Source organism: Tuber melanosporum, assembly GCF_000151645.1.
Source record: "Tuber melanosporum whole genome shotgun sequence assembly, scaffold_53, strain Mel28".
NCBI lineage: Eukaryota > Fungi > Ascomycota > Pezizomycetes > Pezizales > Tuberaceae > Tuber > Tuber melanosporum.
Genome location: NW_003299099.1, coordinates 290,017 through 308,127, shown reverse-complemented (window position 1 = coordinate 308,127; position 18,111 = coordinate 290,017). Strand labels below are relative to the sequence as shown.

The following is an 18,111-nucleotide window of genomic DNA, read 5'->3' as shown; positions in this document are numbered from 1 at the left end:
AGAGGAGATGAGGGAGAGTTGCAGCGAGTAGGTAGGATAGGGTACTCCTTTCAGGGTCCCACAACAAGCGGGGGATGCCAAGATTTGCATGAAAGAAAAGTCACCCAACCACCCCTTCTGTCCCAACAACAGAATTGGTGCTCAGAACTAGACTAAGTGCTATGAACTTTGTGGGCTTTGTGCTGGACTGAAACATTCGCTACCCGCCGAATTTACTGGCCTCGTCCCCGCTAATTTTCACTTCAACATCGGATCCCGTGGAAAGCAAGATATATTGGCCCCTCCACGTCAATAGCATTCAAAATGTTCTGCGCTCAATGTGTGTTATCATCCTCCCGTCTACCACTCATATCTCTCACCTCTCGGTCGTTTGCCACTGGCCAACTGCCACGAGCTGGTGATGCGCCTCGCCCACCCGCCAAACCAGTATCATTAGAACCAGCTCCCTATAGATCCTCTGTTACGGCCGACGGTAAGCCTCGGGTAAAGAGTGGGACACCCGGCGGAACAGTCCTCAAAAACATCAACTTTCTGAAAAATAGATCCGATCCTATTGCGATGGAGGACTCGGAATATCCGGAATGGCTATGGTCCATGCTCGAGAATAAGACTGGCGCTGTGGGCGATTCAGCTGCGGCGGGTGATGCATACTGTGAGAATCTCTACTGTTCACGGCTTTTATCTTGTTTAACAGTTACTGATTTGCCTTAGCTAAATCAAAAAAACAACGTGATCTTGCAAAGAAACAGGCTGCGAAGGTTGCCCGTATGGAGGCTAGAAACAAAGACGTCCGCATACCTCCTCACCAACAATCTATCGATCTCCCTTTCGCGACAGTCCCAGACCCGACAGCCCCAAGCTCTATTGTTCGATCGGTCGCTGAACCATTCACTAGGGTTGTATCTACTAGCGGAGGCCTCCTTCATAAACTTCCTGCCATTCCAGGCACAAGAGGGTTAAAGCCAGCAGCAGTGGAGATTGGGAAGGATGTTCATGTTACGCCGCTGGAAGCTCAAGCAGCGCGGTTAGAAACTCGGACAGCCTTGAGGAAGGCACAAAGGGCGGGTATTCGAGAGAAGAATTTCTTGAGCACCCTAAAGGGTTAATATGGTTCTCCCGATCCGTGGGCTGGGCACATCTGTGTTGATATATACTGTACAGTAACGTTGCAAGGGATAGCTTGCTCAAATCATAGGTTGTCACTCGGAAATCAATATGCCCTATCATAACGTATTCCTTTGGCTTGCCACTTTGCGGTGATCGCTCGACTGATACCCGTCTAAAAACATGCTGCAACCGTTTGACTACCTGTGCTTACGTAACCATAGATCTCCCGGCAAACACCAGCGTTTGGAGGCATTGATCGAGCTTAGGATGTGCCTTGTTGATGACTAAATATCTAGCCCTATTTTATTTATCCCCTGAGTCCGCGATGGCCATGAACTGGACAGGGGGCACCCGGAATCGTGCCATCAAAGCCTCTACAACATCACGTCTCCAAAAACGCTACTTCGCCAAGGTCCGCGCCGCGGCCCAAACTTTCGTCATCCCTTCTTCGCAAGGAAATCTTCCCCACGCGTTCAAGCGAAAGAGGCGGACGATACCAGAGTTTGATATCATAGTCAAGAAGGCAAGGATTGACCATGGAGAGACTGCTCAAAAGGGTGCCTCCCAGCTTTTGTATATCGACAATGATCCTACCGGGAAGAGGGGCGGAAAGGGGATGGAGGAGGATATTAGGAAGGAAAGAAGAAGGATGCTTCTGGAGAGGGAAGACTGGGTGTGCACGGCCTTATCGAAGCCATTGTTTTTGAAAAACAGAGAAGAAATGAGGAAGCTCAAGACAAACGTTCATAGGGAGGCTACACAGACTAGCTCGTCTGGTTCTACTAGTTCTGAAGAAGAAGAGGGAGATGATTATTATGACGATGATAGCAGCACTTTACAAAACAGCGACAGCAATCAAGGAACAGTATCTATCACGCGCAAGGATAGGCGAAGGGTGGTTTCGCATGAGGGTACTCCAGAACTACCGGAATATCCAGAAAACGAAGATATTTATATACGCATCGGGGGTTCAACATCGACCTCTACAACTGATCCCACAAGATCCGCGGAAGCCACAAGCTGGTCTACGGGGATCGACTCTACCGTAATTAGAGGCTCATCGGCGGATACAATGTTATTAGATATTGATAAGCACGAGCCAATGTTCCAATTTCATCACATTACTCCGTCAGTGTCTGATGTTATTGAGCGGAAACGTCGAGAGGCTCGACAAAGCGGTTATTCGTCATCACCTCTAGCACGGTATTCGCGTCGGAGGGGCATCCCGGTCCCAAAGCCACTGGGGGAGGTCGGCGAGGATGATCTCCTGATCAAGGAGATTGAGCAAGTCTCTTCCCCTCTTCCTAGTAGTAGTTCGGTTTATTCGACTATAGTATTACGAGATAGCCCTAATGCTCACGGGAGGGAGTGCCTCTGTCCAAAGGCTGAAGGGGTGATGGGGTATGGGTTCCCCAGGATCGCGAGCATTGAGGGCCCAATTGATAAGAAAATTCGCAAGGAAGAGGTCCCAGGGCACACCCATTTGTCAAATATTACGTTTGGGTCATCACAAATTTCGTGGAGTACATCACCTGCAGAACATCGGCCTTACCAACACCAAGGGGAACAGTCATTTGAGGATATAGCTAGCGATATTGTTTCTAGTGGGAACTCAATAAATCTTGAACCTTTTGTGGGCAGTGCCGACGGAGCCCGAACCCAAATCGGAGTGGTACCAGATACTGAGACCGGCGAGGAGGATGAGGAGGGCAGGCGTGATGAATCTCTAGGGGTGGGAGACCTGGGTGGCGGCGGAACAGAGGAAATAACGGAGTCCGAGGTAGAGGAACTTGAGATGGAGATGGATCAAGATGATCATTCGCCCGGTGACAATCAAGATAGCACTGATCTAATGTCCTTAGACCCTGGTGAAGATAACGTGAAAGATACTCTAGAAAGTACCGACTACGAATGGGATGAGGAAGGCACTGCCACCACATATGAAGACACAGGGGGGATCTTAGGCACTATCCATGTGGCTTCCACCATTGCCCATGAAGAGACCTCCGCCGAGGTAATTGGAGTGACAACTGACGATCTTACCCCCCCGCACGACAGAACCGGATTACCGCGCAAGATAGCCCAGATCAAACAGAACACGGCCGAGCTAAACACAACCTAACAGGGTGGGATAATTCCCGGGATTCTCTTGGCAGCACCGTAGACGATCAGGGCAAGTTTCCGCACAGTCCACGAGAACATAACAGCTAAACCAAGAAAAATATCCATAGAATTATTCACACACAACGAATGGCTCGACAAGATTCTGGCCACACCCTCAGACCTATTCAAATCCTCACCGGTTCGCGCCACGGAACATGGAGGATACGAGAACCGAGGGAAAAATTCTGCCCCCCTCCCCAACCCCCCCGAACCGGAAACGTCAAAACCTCCGGGCCCAACCCCCTCCAAAGAGCACGAAAAACCCAAAATACCCGCGCGAAGGTTCCTCATACCACCTAACGAACAAAGTGAGGATAGTCTGCAAAGAGCGAGACCATTCTGGGCGCGCAGAAGGCAACACGAGATCCACCGCCGCCAGCAGCAGCAGCATAGAAAGCTGCCGCATCCACTGCCGGAGAACGTCACATCTCCAATTGCCAGTCCTCTCGTACTTATATACCCAAGACCTCATCGTCTGGGGGTCAAGTTCGGAGAACCCCTTATGAGTGCTGGTGATGGCCTGGGGCCTGGCGCAGGAGGAGGAAGGGGGGTTGGAGGGAAGAGGGAGAGCGGTGGAACGAAACTTGTGTGGGAGGGAGATGAGGGAGAGGTGGAGGACATTGAGGACTTTGAGTGACAAGGGGTGGGATGGGATATATTAGTTTTTAATTTTTTGCTCAATATTCTGCCGTAGACACTGGTGTGATATTAGGTGTTGGGTGCAGGGGGGTCATGGTTTATAAAACGTCTCACCACTCGAAAAGTACAATAGCTATCATCCAAATAAATGGGAAATTGGCACTGGTATCGTAAATCGAATGTTTCTCTAGGATAATCTTACAATAAAGTACAGTGCCCAAGTCGAACTAGCCCGGGATCAATAACGTTTCTCCACCGCCGATTCACACACTATCACTCAGACATTCTTCGCTGGTGAGTCTCCTAGTACAATACCGCCATAAAAACCAATGGGCGGACATCACGGGACTCCGCCGAGATCATCGACAGCTACTCGGGCTTAAGTCACTTTTTCGGCCGTGGTGGGATTCACGCCCCGCTGCCATAAAGCTCCTGCTCATCTCCTTCAGCTCCATCTTCCCACTCCTGCTCTTCAGGCACAATCTCCAGGCGACTTTTCAGCAGTAGTCCTATATCTTCGACTTACACGCCTGCATCTCTATCCACAACTACGGCTTTCCCTTTCCCTTTCTTGTCTACTACCGGCACCTCTTCCTCCCCCTCTACCACTGCCTGTTCGATAGCGTTCCCCCTCCCCTTTTTCCCCTTCTCCTCTGCCATCTCGAATTGCTCTCTAACCCTCTGGTAGTGCTCCAACTCCTTGGCGCTAACACTACCGACTAATTCGCCCTTCGCCTGTAAAAAGTCCTCCTCACCAACTACGACGAGAACGTCTTCAGGCGTAGCGATGTTGTCGAAGAAGTGTGCTGTTGAAACGGGTTCCTCCGAGGTGGCCGACAAGCGCTTGATTTTTTCGTCGACGAGGTTGGCTTGGCGTGTGATTGCCTTGAGCATTGCGTCGGAGCAGAGGGCGTACAGGTCTGCTCCTGTGTAGGTGAAGGGGAGAGTTTCGGATATGCTGCGGAGAGAGAGGGTTGGGGAGAGGGTGAATCTATGCTGCTGGTTAGTAGGAGAGGGAGATGAGAAAAGGGGGCGACGCACTTTCTAGTAAGGGCCTCCATGATAGTCAATTGTTTATCGTGAGTGTCCGAAACACCCAAGTACAACATCTTGTCGAACCTCCCGGGCCGTAGTAATGCTGCGTCGAGTAAATCCGGTCGGTTGGTCGCTCCGATAACGAATACGCCGCCGCTACCCTCCGCACCTTCACTCATGCCATCTAATTCTGCGAGCAGCTGGGAAACAATCCTGTCCATGACACCCCCGGAATCACCCTGATTCCCTCTTTTCGGCGCGACTGAGTCTAATTCGTCGAAGAAGACAACGCAAGGTCGTGCGTCCCTGGCGCGCTGGAAAACTCTTCGGACGTTCGCTTCCGACTCACCGATGTACATATTCAGTAGTTCAGGCCCCTTGATGGAAAAGAAATTGAGGGAGAATTCCGTGGCAATCGCCTTTGCCAGTAGCGTTTTTCCAGTTCCGGGAGGTCCGTAGAATAATATTCCGGAACGCTTCTTCATCCCCTTTGCGAAGAGTTCTGGTCGCTCGAGTGGGAGTTGGATTGTTTCCATGACGGCGCTCTTTACATTTGCGAGACCTCCTACATCGTCCCAGCCCACGTTCGGGATCTTTGGCGCGCCGATCGAATCCGAGAAGTTCCTGCGTGCAGCTTCGACAGCTACTTCGAAATCGCATTTTAGAACACTAGTAGTTTCATCACCACCGGCTATTTCCAAGTCCTTGACCGATACGGGGCCCTCAGGGGAATCGGGGTCCTTTTGACGAGCACGGCATTTCTTCGCAAGTTTTAAAATGCGGTCCTGGGATGCTGCGACTGCACGCTCAACAACGTCGACTAGATCCCCGGCCACCAAAGCGGCCGTTTTAACAGCGATATTTCCGAGGTCGACTTCTTTGCCCAGGCGGACTCTTCGTTCGTCTACTATTCCTTCCAGGAGCCCTACTCTTTCATTTTCGTCTGGAGCTCCGACTTCCATCTCGTGGGTGAAGACGTTACGGATATTCTCTGATAATTTGTCAACCTCTGCCGTTGTCACGATGATGATACGCATTTGGCCCACAATGTCTTTTAATACTTCCCCCATTCGTGCCGATGTAAGGGCTTCGATGTGGGAGAGTAGTAGAACACAGCTTTCTTTACCGCAGGAGAGTGCCCTATCAACCCTAGCTCGCAAGAAGCCTTCTGTCTTTACGTCCCCGGGACCACCGTCGGAGGTGATATCGTAAGCGTCTATGTGGAAAACGTGGGCTCCGACATCAGCCGCGGCTCTCATTGCTAGTGTCCGTTTGCCAATGGACCTTTGAGTGCTTGTCAATAGGATAGCGATCGATTGCAACTCCAATTGAACGGCTCTCTGAGAGGTAGCCGCAGAAACCAATTCTCTCAGGCGTCGCTGAGTCTGACTGACATAACGTGCTGGCACGATCAACGCTGGCGGAACTCCTTGAACGGCGGCCAATCGTAGAGGCGGCGGATGCAGTCCAAAGTAGTACTCCCAAGTAGAACTGATAGTAGGTGGTATCTTCCGTCTCTCAGACCCGGCTTGAACCATGCGAGTGCTCGCTGGATCAACAAATACTACTCCACCCCAGATGCTCTCATCCTCTTTATCTCTCTTATCTGGCATTCTCCTCCCAGCTGGACTCTTCTCAGGAGCTTCCTCTGATGAGCCAATACTGCCTACTTTGAACCACGCGACGCAAGTTCTTCTACTTCCCTTCTCTTCTACTCCCCCAGTCAAAAGTTCCTCCATTACACCGTCACCGCCGTCACCGCCGTAAAGAGTTCGCGCAAGGGCTTCGTCAATTCCCACAGCAATCACATCCCCCTTTCGAACCAGTCTTCTACAAGATTCGAAATATGATTTTAGTTGTAAAAGTAGTGAAGGCTGAAGAGCTCTGTCCGTAGAGATTGGCGATGCTATTCGTAACAAAGTAACTTCTTTTGCGGCGGGTGGAAACAGGGGGACTGGGCTTAATAGAGAAGTAGGAGCTGCGGGGAATGGCGAAAGGATAACCTCGGACACAGTTATAGTTGGAGAAGATGACGGCAGATTTGCAAGGAGAATGGGGGAAAGGTAAACAACTGGGTTCAAATCCTTCTTGGGGTCTTCATCAATGACAGGCTCCTTACCTCTCCCGCTTGCCCTCCGGCGTTTGGCAGACAGGCCGGACGTCTCCCAGCCTTCGGGAAGAGAATATATCTTGACCGGACGCCCAACCTCCAAATCGGATCCCCCATCACCTCTCATCGCAGAGAGATCTCTGGAAACCCTAGAACCTGACCTACCACCATTCGCCGGCCGAAGGCTGATAGTCGCTCCATATCCACGCCCTCGAGCCACGGCCTCCGCTGCTTTGGCAAGAGCTGGAGAAGACGTATCTGTTAGGGGAGGGGCAGGCAGAGATATCCTAACCCAGTCCCCGGAGAAACAACCCAACTTGGCTAAATCACCAACTCTGACGAATGCCCTAGCTTCGTCGTCGCCCTGTTCCTTTGGTTTTGGATGTAATAGGCCAGATGGTATGGGCCTCGTCAAGGGCTGGGTTGTGAACTGCTTGCTTGTGCTAGTCGGAGCTGGTGATGCAAGGGTGTTTGGGGAATGGTAGCCGTTCCGTAAATGCGGGGTGGTAGAAGTTGAAGGGAACGAAACACCACTAGGAGTCAAAGGTGTAGATAGGAAGCCCGAGAATGCTAACGGGTCGTCCTCTTCCTCGTCGCTACCCGTGGCGCCATCTTCCCCAGATAAGGAAACTCCGCCGCCATCTTCATATTCGCCGTCCAAGATAATTCCGTCGACGTTATCGGGGCCTCGCCTTCGTGCATTTGATAATTTCTCCTTAACTACCACAATCTTGGTTTCCCGTAAAAGTAATCCCTGCTCCACGGGCTCACAGAGCTCGATTCTAGCCTTTCCTCTCTCAATTCGTCCATGCGCATATCTCAGTGGGAGATCATCGCCCGTTCGAATTAGTTTTGCAGAGCCAAGAGCTTCCTTGACGCGATCTTCCAAATCCTGGTCGTCCTCTACTGGAGTTCCCACTGGGAATCGAACGTTAACAAACACTGTTTCAAGGCCAACCGGGACCACGTCTATCAGTAGGACCCCAAAGGGTTTCGAGCCCTTTTCGCCAGCAGCTGCGAGGGATGGTGGAAGCGCGATGGTACGTGGAAGCATCATAGTCGCCGGCGGGAGTCCGGGAAACTGAGAGCTTCCTGGAAGGAAGGTAACCGGAAAGATAGTCCATTTCTTCGTGGCGGTTTCTCGCGAAGACATCAAAGGGGTAACGGCAGCATGTAGTGTAGGGGGAATGGGTTCGTCGTCCTCATCTGTCGCGTTCCAAAAGGTCAATTTCTATCTTCACAAGTGGGTGTGGAGCTTACCATCATCGACAATCACCATTGCAGGTCCACCCATTACCGGAATCCCGTTAACAATTTCCTGCTCAGGCTTCGGCTTGGGCTCCTGCTTCACAAACCCGAAAACATCGCGCCAAATATCCTCCGACACGTACGCTACCTCACCGCGGAGATCATCGACCGTCAACCTAGTAATGACGGGAGTTCGGTTCTTTCTCTTGCGACGAGGGGGTTGAGCTGGAGGTGGTTTAGCTGGTGCTCGGGTTGGTACCGAAATGGTTGTTGGAAGCGCTGGAGCCATTGTTAGGTTTTTCGGGGTCCGTAGAGCTGAAGCCTGAGGGCTTTAAAAAGGGGGAATAAGAAGATGGGAAAGAAGATTTGATGAAGTTTACAGATCCGGAGGAGCTTAAGATAGAGAATAGTCTAAGATGATAGACTTTTTTGCTTTTGTGGAGGAAGAGCCTCAGCTTGTGATCGGTCCGAGGTTTACACGGCCGATTTGATACTTGTACCACTTATCCATACTAATCTTGGCACGGTTATGCCATACAATAATTAACTGTAGAGTACGAGTAGGATACCTAGCTGCTCACAGCAACTCAGAACCTGGCATCCTTCTTGGCACAGCCACAATACACTACAGAGATCTGTCTGATATTTTTTATGACCTTCCCTTGGCTTGGGAGCAACAGATCTAAGCTAGTATCAGGACCATTCATTTTGGCCACTACTCAGACACGGTGTAGAGCAAACGGGTGGGGTACAACTTCATCTAGCCCTAGCCACGGTCACCAGAATCGGACGTTCTTTGATCAAAGCATTAAGCGTAAGGCACAGGACTAGAGTGGATTAAAACGGTGAGGGAATGATATTCATATATCACTATCTGTCTATTGACGATATGGTGCTTGTCGATCTCCTCTTCCTCCCGTCCTAACCCCTACGTCGCCAACAACGAGGCCCCCCAGCAACTCGGCGAGGAAAGGAAGGAAAGGTACTGTACTGTACCGAAAACGGAATCAACAGGGTGTAGTTATGCGGAAAAGGTACAACTTTGAAAATGCATTGAATATAATTGAATTCATATGAAACTTCTCTGGCATGTAGGGTATCCTTTGGTAGACCTAAAAAAAATTTCTCAAGGAAATTGAGTTTCCTGTAGGCCAATAGAGTCTATATTTTGAAATATCTGTTTTTTTTTTTTTGTTATAATTATAATATGAATTCAATTGTATTCGTTGCATTTTCAAAGTTGTACCTTTTTCGCATAACTATTACACCCAACAGATATATCCAGGAATGCAGGAGAAGCCCTTCCTGAGAGATCGCCGCATTTCCAGGAGCTAGGTGCCATCGGGCTAAAGATCTCTACAAGTAATTAGCCACAGAAGGAATAAACAGTTTCTATCGTAGCACCCTCAAAGGGTCTAACGCTAGTCTACTCGTAGAGCACTATGATTGAAAGAAACTAAAAGTACTCGCGCCGCCGAGTTGCTATCGGACACCTATATGGGGTAGTGATCGGCGAACCAATAAACAGGCCTCTTGATAGTGCCAAGCTGGGTGGCGCAATTTGATATACTGGAGAAAACAAGTGATCTCATAGAGGTTTTCACAACCTCCTGATTTGCCCCTCTGTACCCAATATCAATCAACTCCCCATACTATTGCTATACCTTTCAAAATTCTAAACAAATGTCCGCCCCGCTGAGTGAAAAAGTGTCAACTCCCCGAGTTCCTTTGCTTCAGAGAGCAGCGATTTTGACTCTAAAGTGGCATAAGGACATGTCATATCGAACAATAGCGGAAAAGCTGAAACAGAAAAAGTCCACTGTTGAGGGTATCGTCAAATGGGCAAAGGCAAGAGCACCTAGTACAAGTTCAATATCCTCAAGTCATCAGATTGATGATGTGTTTTGCTTGACGGTAAGGAAAGCATATCATTAATCTGATGACTTACTCAAGTGGCCAAATTGAAATCAGAAGGTAGCTAAGCGAACTTTGCGGTAATGCTTTCTGACTTCAATTTGGCTACTTGAGTATGTATATTGAAAAACTTATATCTTGAAGTACCTGTTCTAAAATATTCAATATTAGACCCGCGCAGCAGATTCGAAGGACTTTGAAGATGTTCTTGCCTGTTTAGATGATGATCAGAAAAGTGGCAATCCCGAGCGATTTCCTATGGGCTGTGAGGAGTCAATTGCTCTCCGTGACCTTAGTCAAAAAGATGAGGAGCACTGGCAAAAGACATTTCCTGAGATTGCACAAGAGTTAGATATCAAAGCAGCATGTTCAACTCTTGAGCAAGTTTTTCATAGTCAACACGACATTTTCCGACAAAAGCCAGCGCACAAGCCGAGCCTGTCAGTTGCCCACATAGAAGTATGCCTCGCCTTTACACATATGGCACTACAAATTGCTATTAATATTATCGTTTTTACGGATGAGATGTGGGTTGAGTTTGGAAAACCCTGTCACCAACGTAATCTGTCATGATATCGGGGTATTGATAGTAATGAATACACAATTCATGATAGGGATGGGGAAAAACAACCTATTCGGATCATATTTTGGGGTGCGATCATTCAAGGGGCTAAAGGCCTATATCATATTTGGGAACAGGATACAGTTGAGGAGAAGGCTGTGTTTCGAGAAGTTGTTAATAAGGAAAACCAAATACGGCAGGAGAGACAGCAGTTTAACCAACAGCAGGCCTAAGTTTCCAGGACCTGGCAGCACTGGACACTTTCCGAATTCAACAACAACATTGAGGTCCAGAACCAAGAGGAGAGGCATACTGGGAGGAATAAAAGGAAGAAAAGAAAGGCAGAGCAGGTGTTTAAAGAGGTGGAGCTAGGATTTACAAGTAAGGGGGGAATTAATTGGGTATCATATCGGGAATGAGTTCTACAACCGAAGCTTTATCCCTGGATGAAGTCCATCAGAGAAATACGTGGAGTGCCACAACTATAGTTAGTTGAGGACAATGCACCTAGTCACCAAATGGCACGGTGAATTGATTATGATGAACGTCAGTTATCAGGTATTTTTACATTAGATTGGCCCTCCAAGTCACCAGATTTGAATCAAATTGAACCCATTTGGGACTACCAAAAGGATGAAGTTTCTACATGGCAGCTTGTCGGAGCTAGTAGGATGGCTGTTGAGCAAGCGAAGGAGGCACTTGCAAGGACTTGGGAAGCACTTCCTCAGGCTGTGATTGACTAAAAGTGTCAATCATTTCTGTTGAAATATGCTTCTGGCACTACCGTAGTATCACTCGCACTATTGATTTTCTCCTTACATTAGTCTTGATCGCCATCTCAAAACCCCCTTACAATATTGGTACTATTGAACATACCTCCTTGCCTTTCTTTTCTTCTCTCTGTTTCTGTTTACTTCCTACTGTTGATTTACTCGCAACTTGTGTCTCGCTCTCAACAGTAGATAGTCTGGGTAGTTTGCTCTCTACTGAGAAGTCAATTAAGCAATTCATTATTCTTCTCGTCACTCAACCAGTTCCAAAACCATCATTCCGTTCTCACTGTTTCAACAATTTCATGAGAAGCTTCAAAGGGTGATACTTCACCATGGGAATAACAATTTCAATGGTTGAATTATCTGGTTTTCTTGTACCATATATGATTAATAAGTATGTTGCCTGGCATATGGTTGTTATTGGTCCGCCGATCACTACTCCATATAGGTGTCCGATAGCAACTCGGCCGCGCGAGTAGTCTACTCGTATTCCTGGACCATCAGATTGTAACCGTCATACCCACAACCCAACATTTCCCGAGAACGCTTTCTTTCTCTCTTTCTTTCCCGCTTGCTTGCTTGCTTGCTTCCTTGCCGGGAGCGGACCCCCACCACCCGCCGAAAGCACGACAAGTCGGGAAAGGTAGGGCAACGAGAGCCGGGAAGGAACGAAAATTTGCACGAAGAAGACCTAAATGAGGAAAATTCCATACAGGTACTGTGGTGATTTAACCCCTACGGGAGCAAACACCGGCTTTCGAGCTCCCGAGTCTGGCCTTGCCACCTAGTTTTTTCCTGCACCGTACCGGGGCACACTTGCGGCGCCCGACCCGAAAGTCTCGCGCAATTAGTAGAACGGGATGATTGAATATATCATAGTTGTGTAGCACGCCAGTTATATTTTATCAACGTTTCAAGCTACACAGTCTAGCTTAGGGACTTTTGGCCGCACATGTGAAACCAGTGGCCTGGTTTCTAAATCCTTACTGGTACTCCAGTTGCGATTGTTTCTTCCGAGACCCAGAGATCTATCCTATACCCCCGCCCCCCGCACGAGCTCACGAGAGAGGGCAAGAAGGCGAACGGGCACTTTGCCAAATCTGCTCGTGGCATCAGAAGACTCCAGCACAATTGCGGCGAACTGCGTGGGAATAGGGTGGAGTTAGTCTATAGTGTTGCCCCCAACTTTACTCTGAACACGAGAGTAGAGCAGAGTTTGAAACACAACCCGTTCTTGATATATATATATATAACATGATGTTTCCCTTTCCATTACGATATATTTCTCCCTCAGCTTCACATGTTCACTCCCTCCCTATCCAGGCCGTAGATTTGACAGAATGATATCACGTCTATCATAGTCACCCTACATCGCGTAACAAGCGGACAACAAGATATCCTACACCGTTCTTCTATGAGCGCCACGGCTGAACGAAGGACTTCCGGGGCACAAGCGCAAGGTCTCTCTTATGCCCATCCTAGTCACCGCTGCAGCATTCTGCCCAGCCATCATCATATCCCGATACAACACATCCCGTGCTCAATGATCACTCGCTCACCAACAATTTTTCCCGGGAAACGATTATCATACCACCCCCCCCCCCCGGCGATATCCACCCAACCCTAAAACAAAATGCGTAGAGGCCAGTTTTGAGTACGGGATGTATCCGCCAGCGCAGCAGCGAGTGACGCACCCCACCGCCAACGACCGGACAAAGAAATGGTGGACTACTGTATCATACGTAAGCCAAATCCAACAATAAATACCACCACGAGATCCAGCCTATGCTACCGGACATGGCAATCCCTGGATATTAGTAGTGTGCTCTCCTTGGGACACGGCAGACGGATAAAAACCCCCCTTCACCTCGTTGTACTAATTTACGTCCGGAGGGGTCTAGCTTCGCAGAGCTGCTGCTTGCACACGCATAACTCGAATGTCACAGGTCTTTTTTTGATTTTTTTTAAAAAAGGGTCTGTTTGGCTGTGATGGTTCTGTTCCCTTGTCCCATGCGGTGGACCGTTTCAAAACCGAAGGATGACAATTCTTATAATTATGGGAAACGGTCGCAAAACGGAACGGAACCATCACAACCAAACTGGCCCTAAAAGGGCCTTCGTAAGGCGGTTAGACTACCGGGGGTGAACCCCCCCGATCTCGCTGTGTTTGCTATGATATCATACCAGCTTGTTGTATCACAAACATGGTTGATCACCCGACACGCTAGACCCGGTGTCCGCTAGATATCACCATCTATGATATCCTTCCACAAGGTGGGTCAAAGAGATGTATGCCGTTGTATGATAATATTATGAAAAACCTATCAAAGGTTTTACGTATATTAGGGACCTGTTTATACCGCCCAAGGGTTCGAGCAAGTCAACCCCACCACCCCCTCCCCTATATTTTCTTCTGACCTTTCACACATCGATTCACGGCGACGTCGGTTGATCACCACCAGGCTCCAGTCCAGTGATTCTACTGATATTCACACGAGTTCTCTTCTACCTTAAGGCCGAGATGGGCATAGAAAGATCCATGTAGCTAGAGGAACGTAAGACCCGAAAGCCGACTGGTCCCCGCACTAGTCCTGCCATGTTCCTCCTGAACTGGTTACGTGGGCCCACGGAGGAGGGAACAAATACACTGGCCACCAATACATCTCTTTCAATCCCCGGTAACTTGTTTTATCAATATTCTACGGAACCCGGGAAGTTTATATCGCGCCTACCCAGCTCCCGCTCGCCCCCCCCCCGCAACCAGCGTGATACCCGGGTTTATCTAATATCCATCAATACAATCCGGACTCGCCGCCCTGCAAACCTGCCCCATTTTCTCCAACAGCTCTACTAATCACGCTCACAAACCTTCCCGCCATATCCTCATCTTGGGTCGCCGTTTCGACACCCATTAAAATTTTCTTGATGCCAACGTTGAGCTGCTTGGTTCGGGTAGTACTCTGGAGATCACGCAAGACTTGTTGCCTTTCGCCATCCGAGTTGAATGCCTGTAGCTCGTGCAGAATATGGCCGAGCTCGTTGTGGTTTGCGACGTTCGGTACTGCAATATCAGCATCAAAGGCGTTGAGAAAGTCCATCTGAGCCAGCACAGATCTCTCAGTGGTTGTTGCAATAATCAGAAGCCGTCGGCCCTGCGGTGGCTGTTTGCGGAGCAACACAAGTAGAGTCTGGAGAACAGGGTTGGAAAAGCGCGGCCCAATAGGAACAAATTCAAGAATTCGCTCAACATTATCGACAATGACAATATTGAGTGGGGACTTGTAGGCATCCATGAAGACTTTGCTCAAGTAGCTAACTTTGCTCATTTCGTTGAATCCAACCATGGATTCTGGGGATACAAGTTTGATGAATGGGAACTCGCTAGCTTTCGCTATTGAGGCGGCTAGTGCTGTCTTCCCAGACCCAGGAGGCCCGTGCATCAGGACCGACACGAGTGGCGTCCTCTCCGACTTTCTGACCTGTTCAACAAACAAGCGACCTTCTGCAAGAATGGAGTTGATATTTTGTGAATAGCAGATAATACCACCCTGGACTGCTTGTTCAAGTTCTTCTTCAGAAACTCCAAAGGCTGGACGAACTTCGTCGAGCGCATTAAGGAAGTCTTGGCGATTAACCTTCATGTTCTCGATGTCTTCCGATATTCCGGCAACAGTTCCAACCTATAAGTAGATTAGGGACCAATCACCCAAAGGCAGACATAATTCGAACCTTCACATGACGGTTAAATGCAAAACTACTAGCGCTCTTAACCAATCCACCGATCTCGGCTCCTGAAAAGTTCTTTGTCTTTGCGGCGAGCTCCTGAATATCAACATCAGAATCAATAACATTGTTTTCCCTCATCTTGTTTGTGTGAATCTTCAATATTTGGTGGCGGCCAAACTCGTCAGGGAGGGAAATTTCCATGTGTACTTCGAGACGGCCTGGACGCAGAAGGGCTTCATCGATCATGTCCATACGATTTGTCATACCAATAATCAGGACATTGTTCAATTGATCAACACCATCGAGCTGGGGCACCGTTCTTGTCAGCAAGTATGGGTGGGTGAAGTGGCATGAAATATACCTTCGAGAGTAGCTGATTCACAACAGAGTCGCCAACCCCAGTTCCGTCGTTCTTACTTCCTCTTTGTTTGCAGATAGCATCCAGCTCGTCAAATATGATGATATGTAAACCGCTATCTTCGGCCTTTTCCTTGTACTCCTTTTCCGCATCCGCAAACAACTTTCTGATGTTTTCCTCTGATTGCCCAACATACTTATTTAAGATTTCGGGACCGTTAACAATCTTAGGTTCCCTCGCGTTCAACATCTTACCGATCTGTCTAGCGATCAAGGTTTTACCCGTACCAGGGGGCCCAAAGAGTAAAATACCCTTCACGTGTTGGATTCCAAGTTTTTCCACGAGCCCAGGTGGAAATATTCGAGATGCAAAAGCTCTACGAAAGATTTGAGAGAATTCTGTGTCAAGACCTCCAATGCCCATATCTTCGAATTTAAAGTTGGGTTGTATGATAGCATTGGCTGCTGGTCGCTTATTGGAGCCTTTGATCTTGATTGGGGATTTCGCATCTTTGTAAAATGTGATGTAGGTGTGAGGAGTCAAGATTCCGTGGTCTGAAGGATTGGAGGTTGTTGGTGCATCAGGGGGCAAAGCAGATTGATTGTCAGAAAGCCTGACTATCTGTACAGTTTTGACGACGATTAGAACTTTGATGTTCCTAACATCCATTATCGTTCGTTGCCCCGGAGCAAAGATTTGGTTTTGAAAACTCTGGTTGGGAATAGGTAAGCTTCACTAACTATTACAAAACCCGACCTCCAGGAGAGGGTGGGGGAGGGGGCGGGGGGAGAATGAGTCAAAGAATGAAGAGTTTATACCCTAATAAAAAGCTTGGTGAGGTCGTCCTGGTCATAACTTTCATCACTTATTTTCTTAGCAGCGAATCCAATTTCCAGGTCCAAGCTCCCTAAGTAAGGAGCTTTGCCTTGAGCGAACGGGTCGAAAGGGACAATATTGATACGGTCGGTCAAACTCCACTGGGCCCAGTCTCTGTGAGCAGAAGAGAATCCGGCATATCCAGGCTCTATGGTGTTGATGGGCTGAACTGTAAGGATATATCGGCCATCACAGATGACATATTGCTCGCGAGGAAAATCTCGTGGAGAAACGGCAACACTATTAAACCGTAGAAAGCCCTTAGATCAGCTTTGAATGCTCTAAGGTTTGCGCTGTTTGAAAGTCGATTTTCTTACAAATTCGTAACGATAAACTGCTCATTAGGACTCTTGGTGAGTCTAAACGCCCTTGGTTGAGCTGCTGCCACCCCTCTAGGATATTCCCGAGTGTGGCCATACATGGTGGAGGTTTTCGGTGGTTAGGAACTTCGAGTACTTGAAAGGTCTGGATTCAAAAAGCACTTCTAGGTGAAGGAGGAGGCCGAGGAACAGAGGAAATGTATGAGGGACCGGGGAGAAGGTGTCTTAAATATGCCGGAAAAAAGAATAGGTGTCAGTTAGAACTGCTGACAGCGGGACAGTCGGTTGCCTCAAGGGTCTGTCTAATTGTAGATGGAGCAGGCGGAAGGTAAGTTAGTGGGCTTTCTCACTAGCGAGCGCCGGTAGGGTGGGCCAGTTACCCGGACGATTTGATTAGATAAACTCTTATGTCAAAGTATTGTCCCATCCCGTTTTCCCGCAAAAGTCAGTATATTCATTAGCTGAAAAAATAATAAAGAAAATTATTAAAATTATCAAGAGTAGATATTTACAAGGAAAAGCTTTTTATAAATTTTCTTTACTTTTATTTATTTATCCTACAAGGCCAACACATATCCCCATGCAATGGCCATGGAATGCCAAGCCCCCATACAAATTTGGCTAACTTCAGTAGGGATTTGCTTTCAGCCATACTACAGTATGTGTACGAGTAGATAGATCCAGGTACAGCTCCTGCAAATATGAAAATTTTGCTATTTCTGTTAAATGATAAGATGATAAAATAAATTTATACAAATTGTCTGTTTGTCTTTACAATATTTTATTGTATATAGAAATGGGCTAATGTTGGTTAATTATCCATGTTTAGGCACTCGCTAGTGGGGTTTTAGAAAGTGGGACAATACTTTTGAGAGGTGATTGTATCATGATGCTCGTAGAAATAGGTCTAGCACCCTGAGGCACCGGTACTCGTATGATACCGTAGACTATCCCATCAACTCTAGCCCTAGACAACAAGACACAAGCCCCTCTTTTTTTGATATCGTAACCCTCTACGGTATGGAATTCGCTGTTGGGGATATCATACCTGCGTTTTTTTACCTAGTAAATAGCTCCAAAAATCCTCCGGCTGAAGACTGCCGAGACTTTGCGATAAATTTACACTAGATGTTAGGGGAACATCGTGGGCATGAGTGCACAGGTGTCGGTACTCTTTTCGTTAGATTTTGGTTTGTACAGTTAGACCAGGAGCAACAAGGAACCGGTGACTCCCGACAAGACACGGATGTTCCCAACAAGATGCCCTGCTAAAAATACCT

The 18,111-nt window shown here is 48.1% G+C and overlaps 4 protein-coding genes; 2 read left to right on the top strand and 2 right to left on the bottom strand.

Annotated features, from left to right (window-relative positions):
* Window positions 1-303: 303 nt before the first annotated feature.
* Window positions 304-1,233, top strand: GSTUM_00009178001 (uncharacterized protein; the record flags this gene model as incomplete). XM_002840536.2 has 4 exons in its annotated part: window positions 304-652; window positions 712-788; window positions 896-1,101; window positions 1,162-1,233. The coding sequence occupies 3 exons, from the start codon at window positions 304-306 to the stop codon at window positions 908-910; spliced, it is 441 nt and encodes a 146-aa protein (XP_002840582.1). The 3' UTR covers window positions 911-1,101; window positions 1,162-1,233.
* A 199-nt stretch (window positions 1,234-1,432) lies between these two features.
* Window positions 1,433-3,942, top strand: GSTUM_00009177001 (uncharacterized protein; the record flags this gene model as incomplete). XM_002840535.2 has 1 exon in its annotated part: window positions 1,433-3,942. The coding sequence occupies one exon, from the start codon at window positions 1,433-1,435 to the stop codon at window positions 3,227-3,229; it is 1,797 nt and encodes a 598-aa protein (XP_002840581.1). The 3' UTR covers window positions 3,230-3,942.
* A 461-nt stretch (window positions 3,943-4,403) lies between these two features.
* Window positions 4,404-8,591, bottom strand: GSTUM_00009176001 (uncharacterized protein; the record flags this gene model as incomplete). XM_002840534.2 has 7 exons in its annotated part: window positions 4,404-4,900; window positions 4,951-5,144; window positions 5,277-6,435; window positions 6,469-6,508; window positions 6,575-7,203; window positions 7,309-8,260; window positions 8,315-8,591. The coding sequence occupies 7 exons, from the start codon at window positions 8,589-8,591 to the stop codon at window positions 4,432-4,434; spliced, it is 3,720 nt and encodes a 1,239-aa protein (XP_002840580.1). The 3' UTR covers window positions 4,404-4,431.
* Window positions 8,592-13,574: 4,983 nt separating this feature from the next.
* Window positions 13,575-17,037, bottom strand: GSTUM_00009174001 (uncharacterized protein). XM_002840533.2 has 5 exons: window positions 16,829-17,037; window positions 16,454-16,751; window positions 15,639-16,346; window positions 15,281-15,583; window positions 13,575-15,231 (listed from the first exon to the last, which is right to left on the bottom strand). The coding sequence occupies exons 1-5, from the start codon at window positions 16,930-16,932 to the stop codon at window positions 14,344-14,346; spliced, it is 2,301 nt and encodes a 766-aa protein (XP_002840579.1). The 5' UTR covers window positions 16,933-17,037; the 3' UTR covers window positions 13,575-14,343.
* Between the last annotated feature and the right edge of the window lie 1,074 nt (window positions 17,038-18,111).

Bases quoted from the DNA above. Each gene is read 5' to 3' on its own strand.
- GSTUM_00009174001 (XM_002840533.2), bottom strand. From the start codon at position 16,932: ATGTATGGCCACACTCGGGAATATCCTAGAGGGGTGGCAGCAGCTCAA. The intron at 16,752-16,828 runs GTAAGAAAATCG...ACGGTTTAATAG, and splicing joins CAGTTTATCGTTACGAATTT to TGTTGCCGTTTCTCCACGAG. The intron at 16,347-16,453 runs GTATAAACTCTT...ATTCCCAACCAG, and splicing joins TCACCAAGCTTTTTATTAGG to AGTTTTCAAAACCAAATCTT.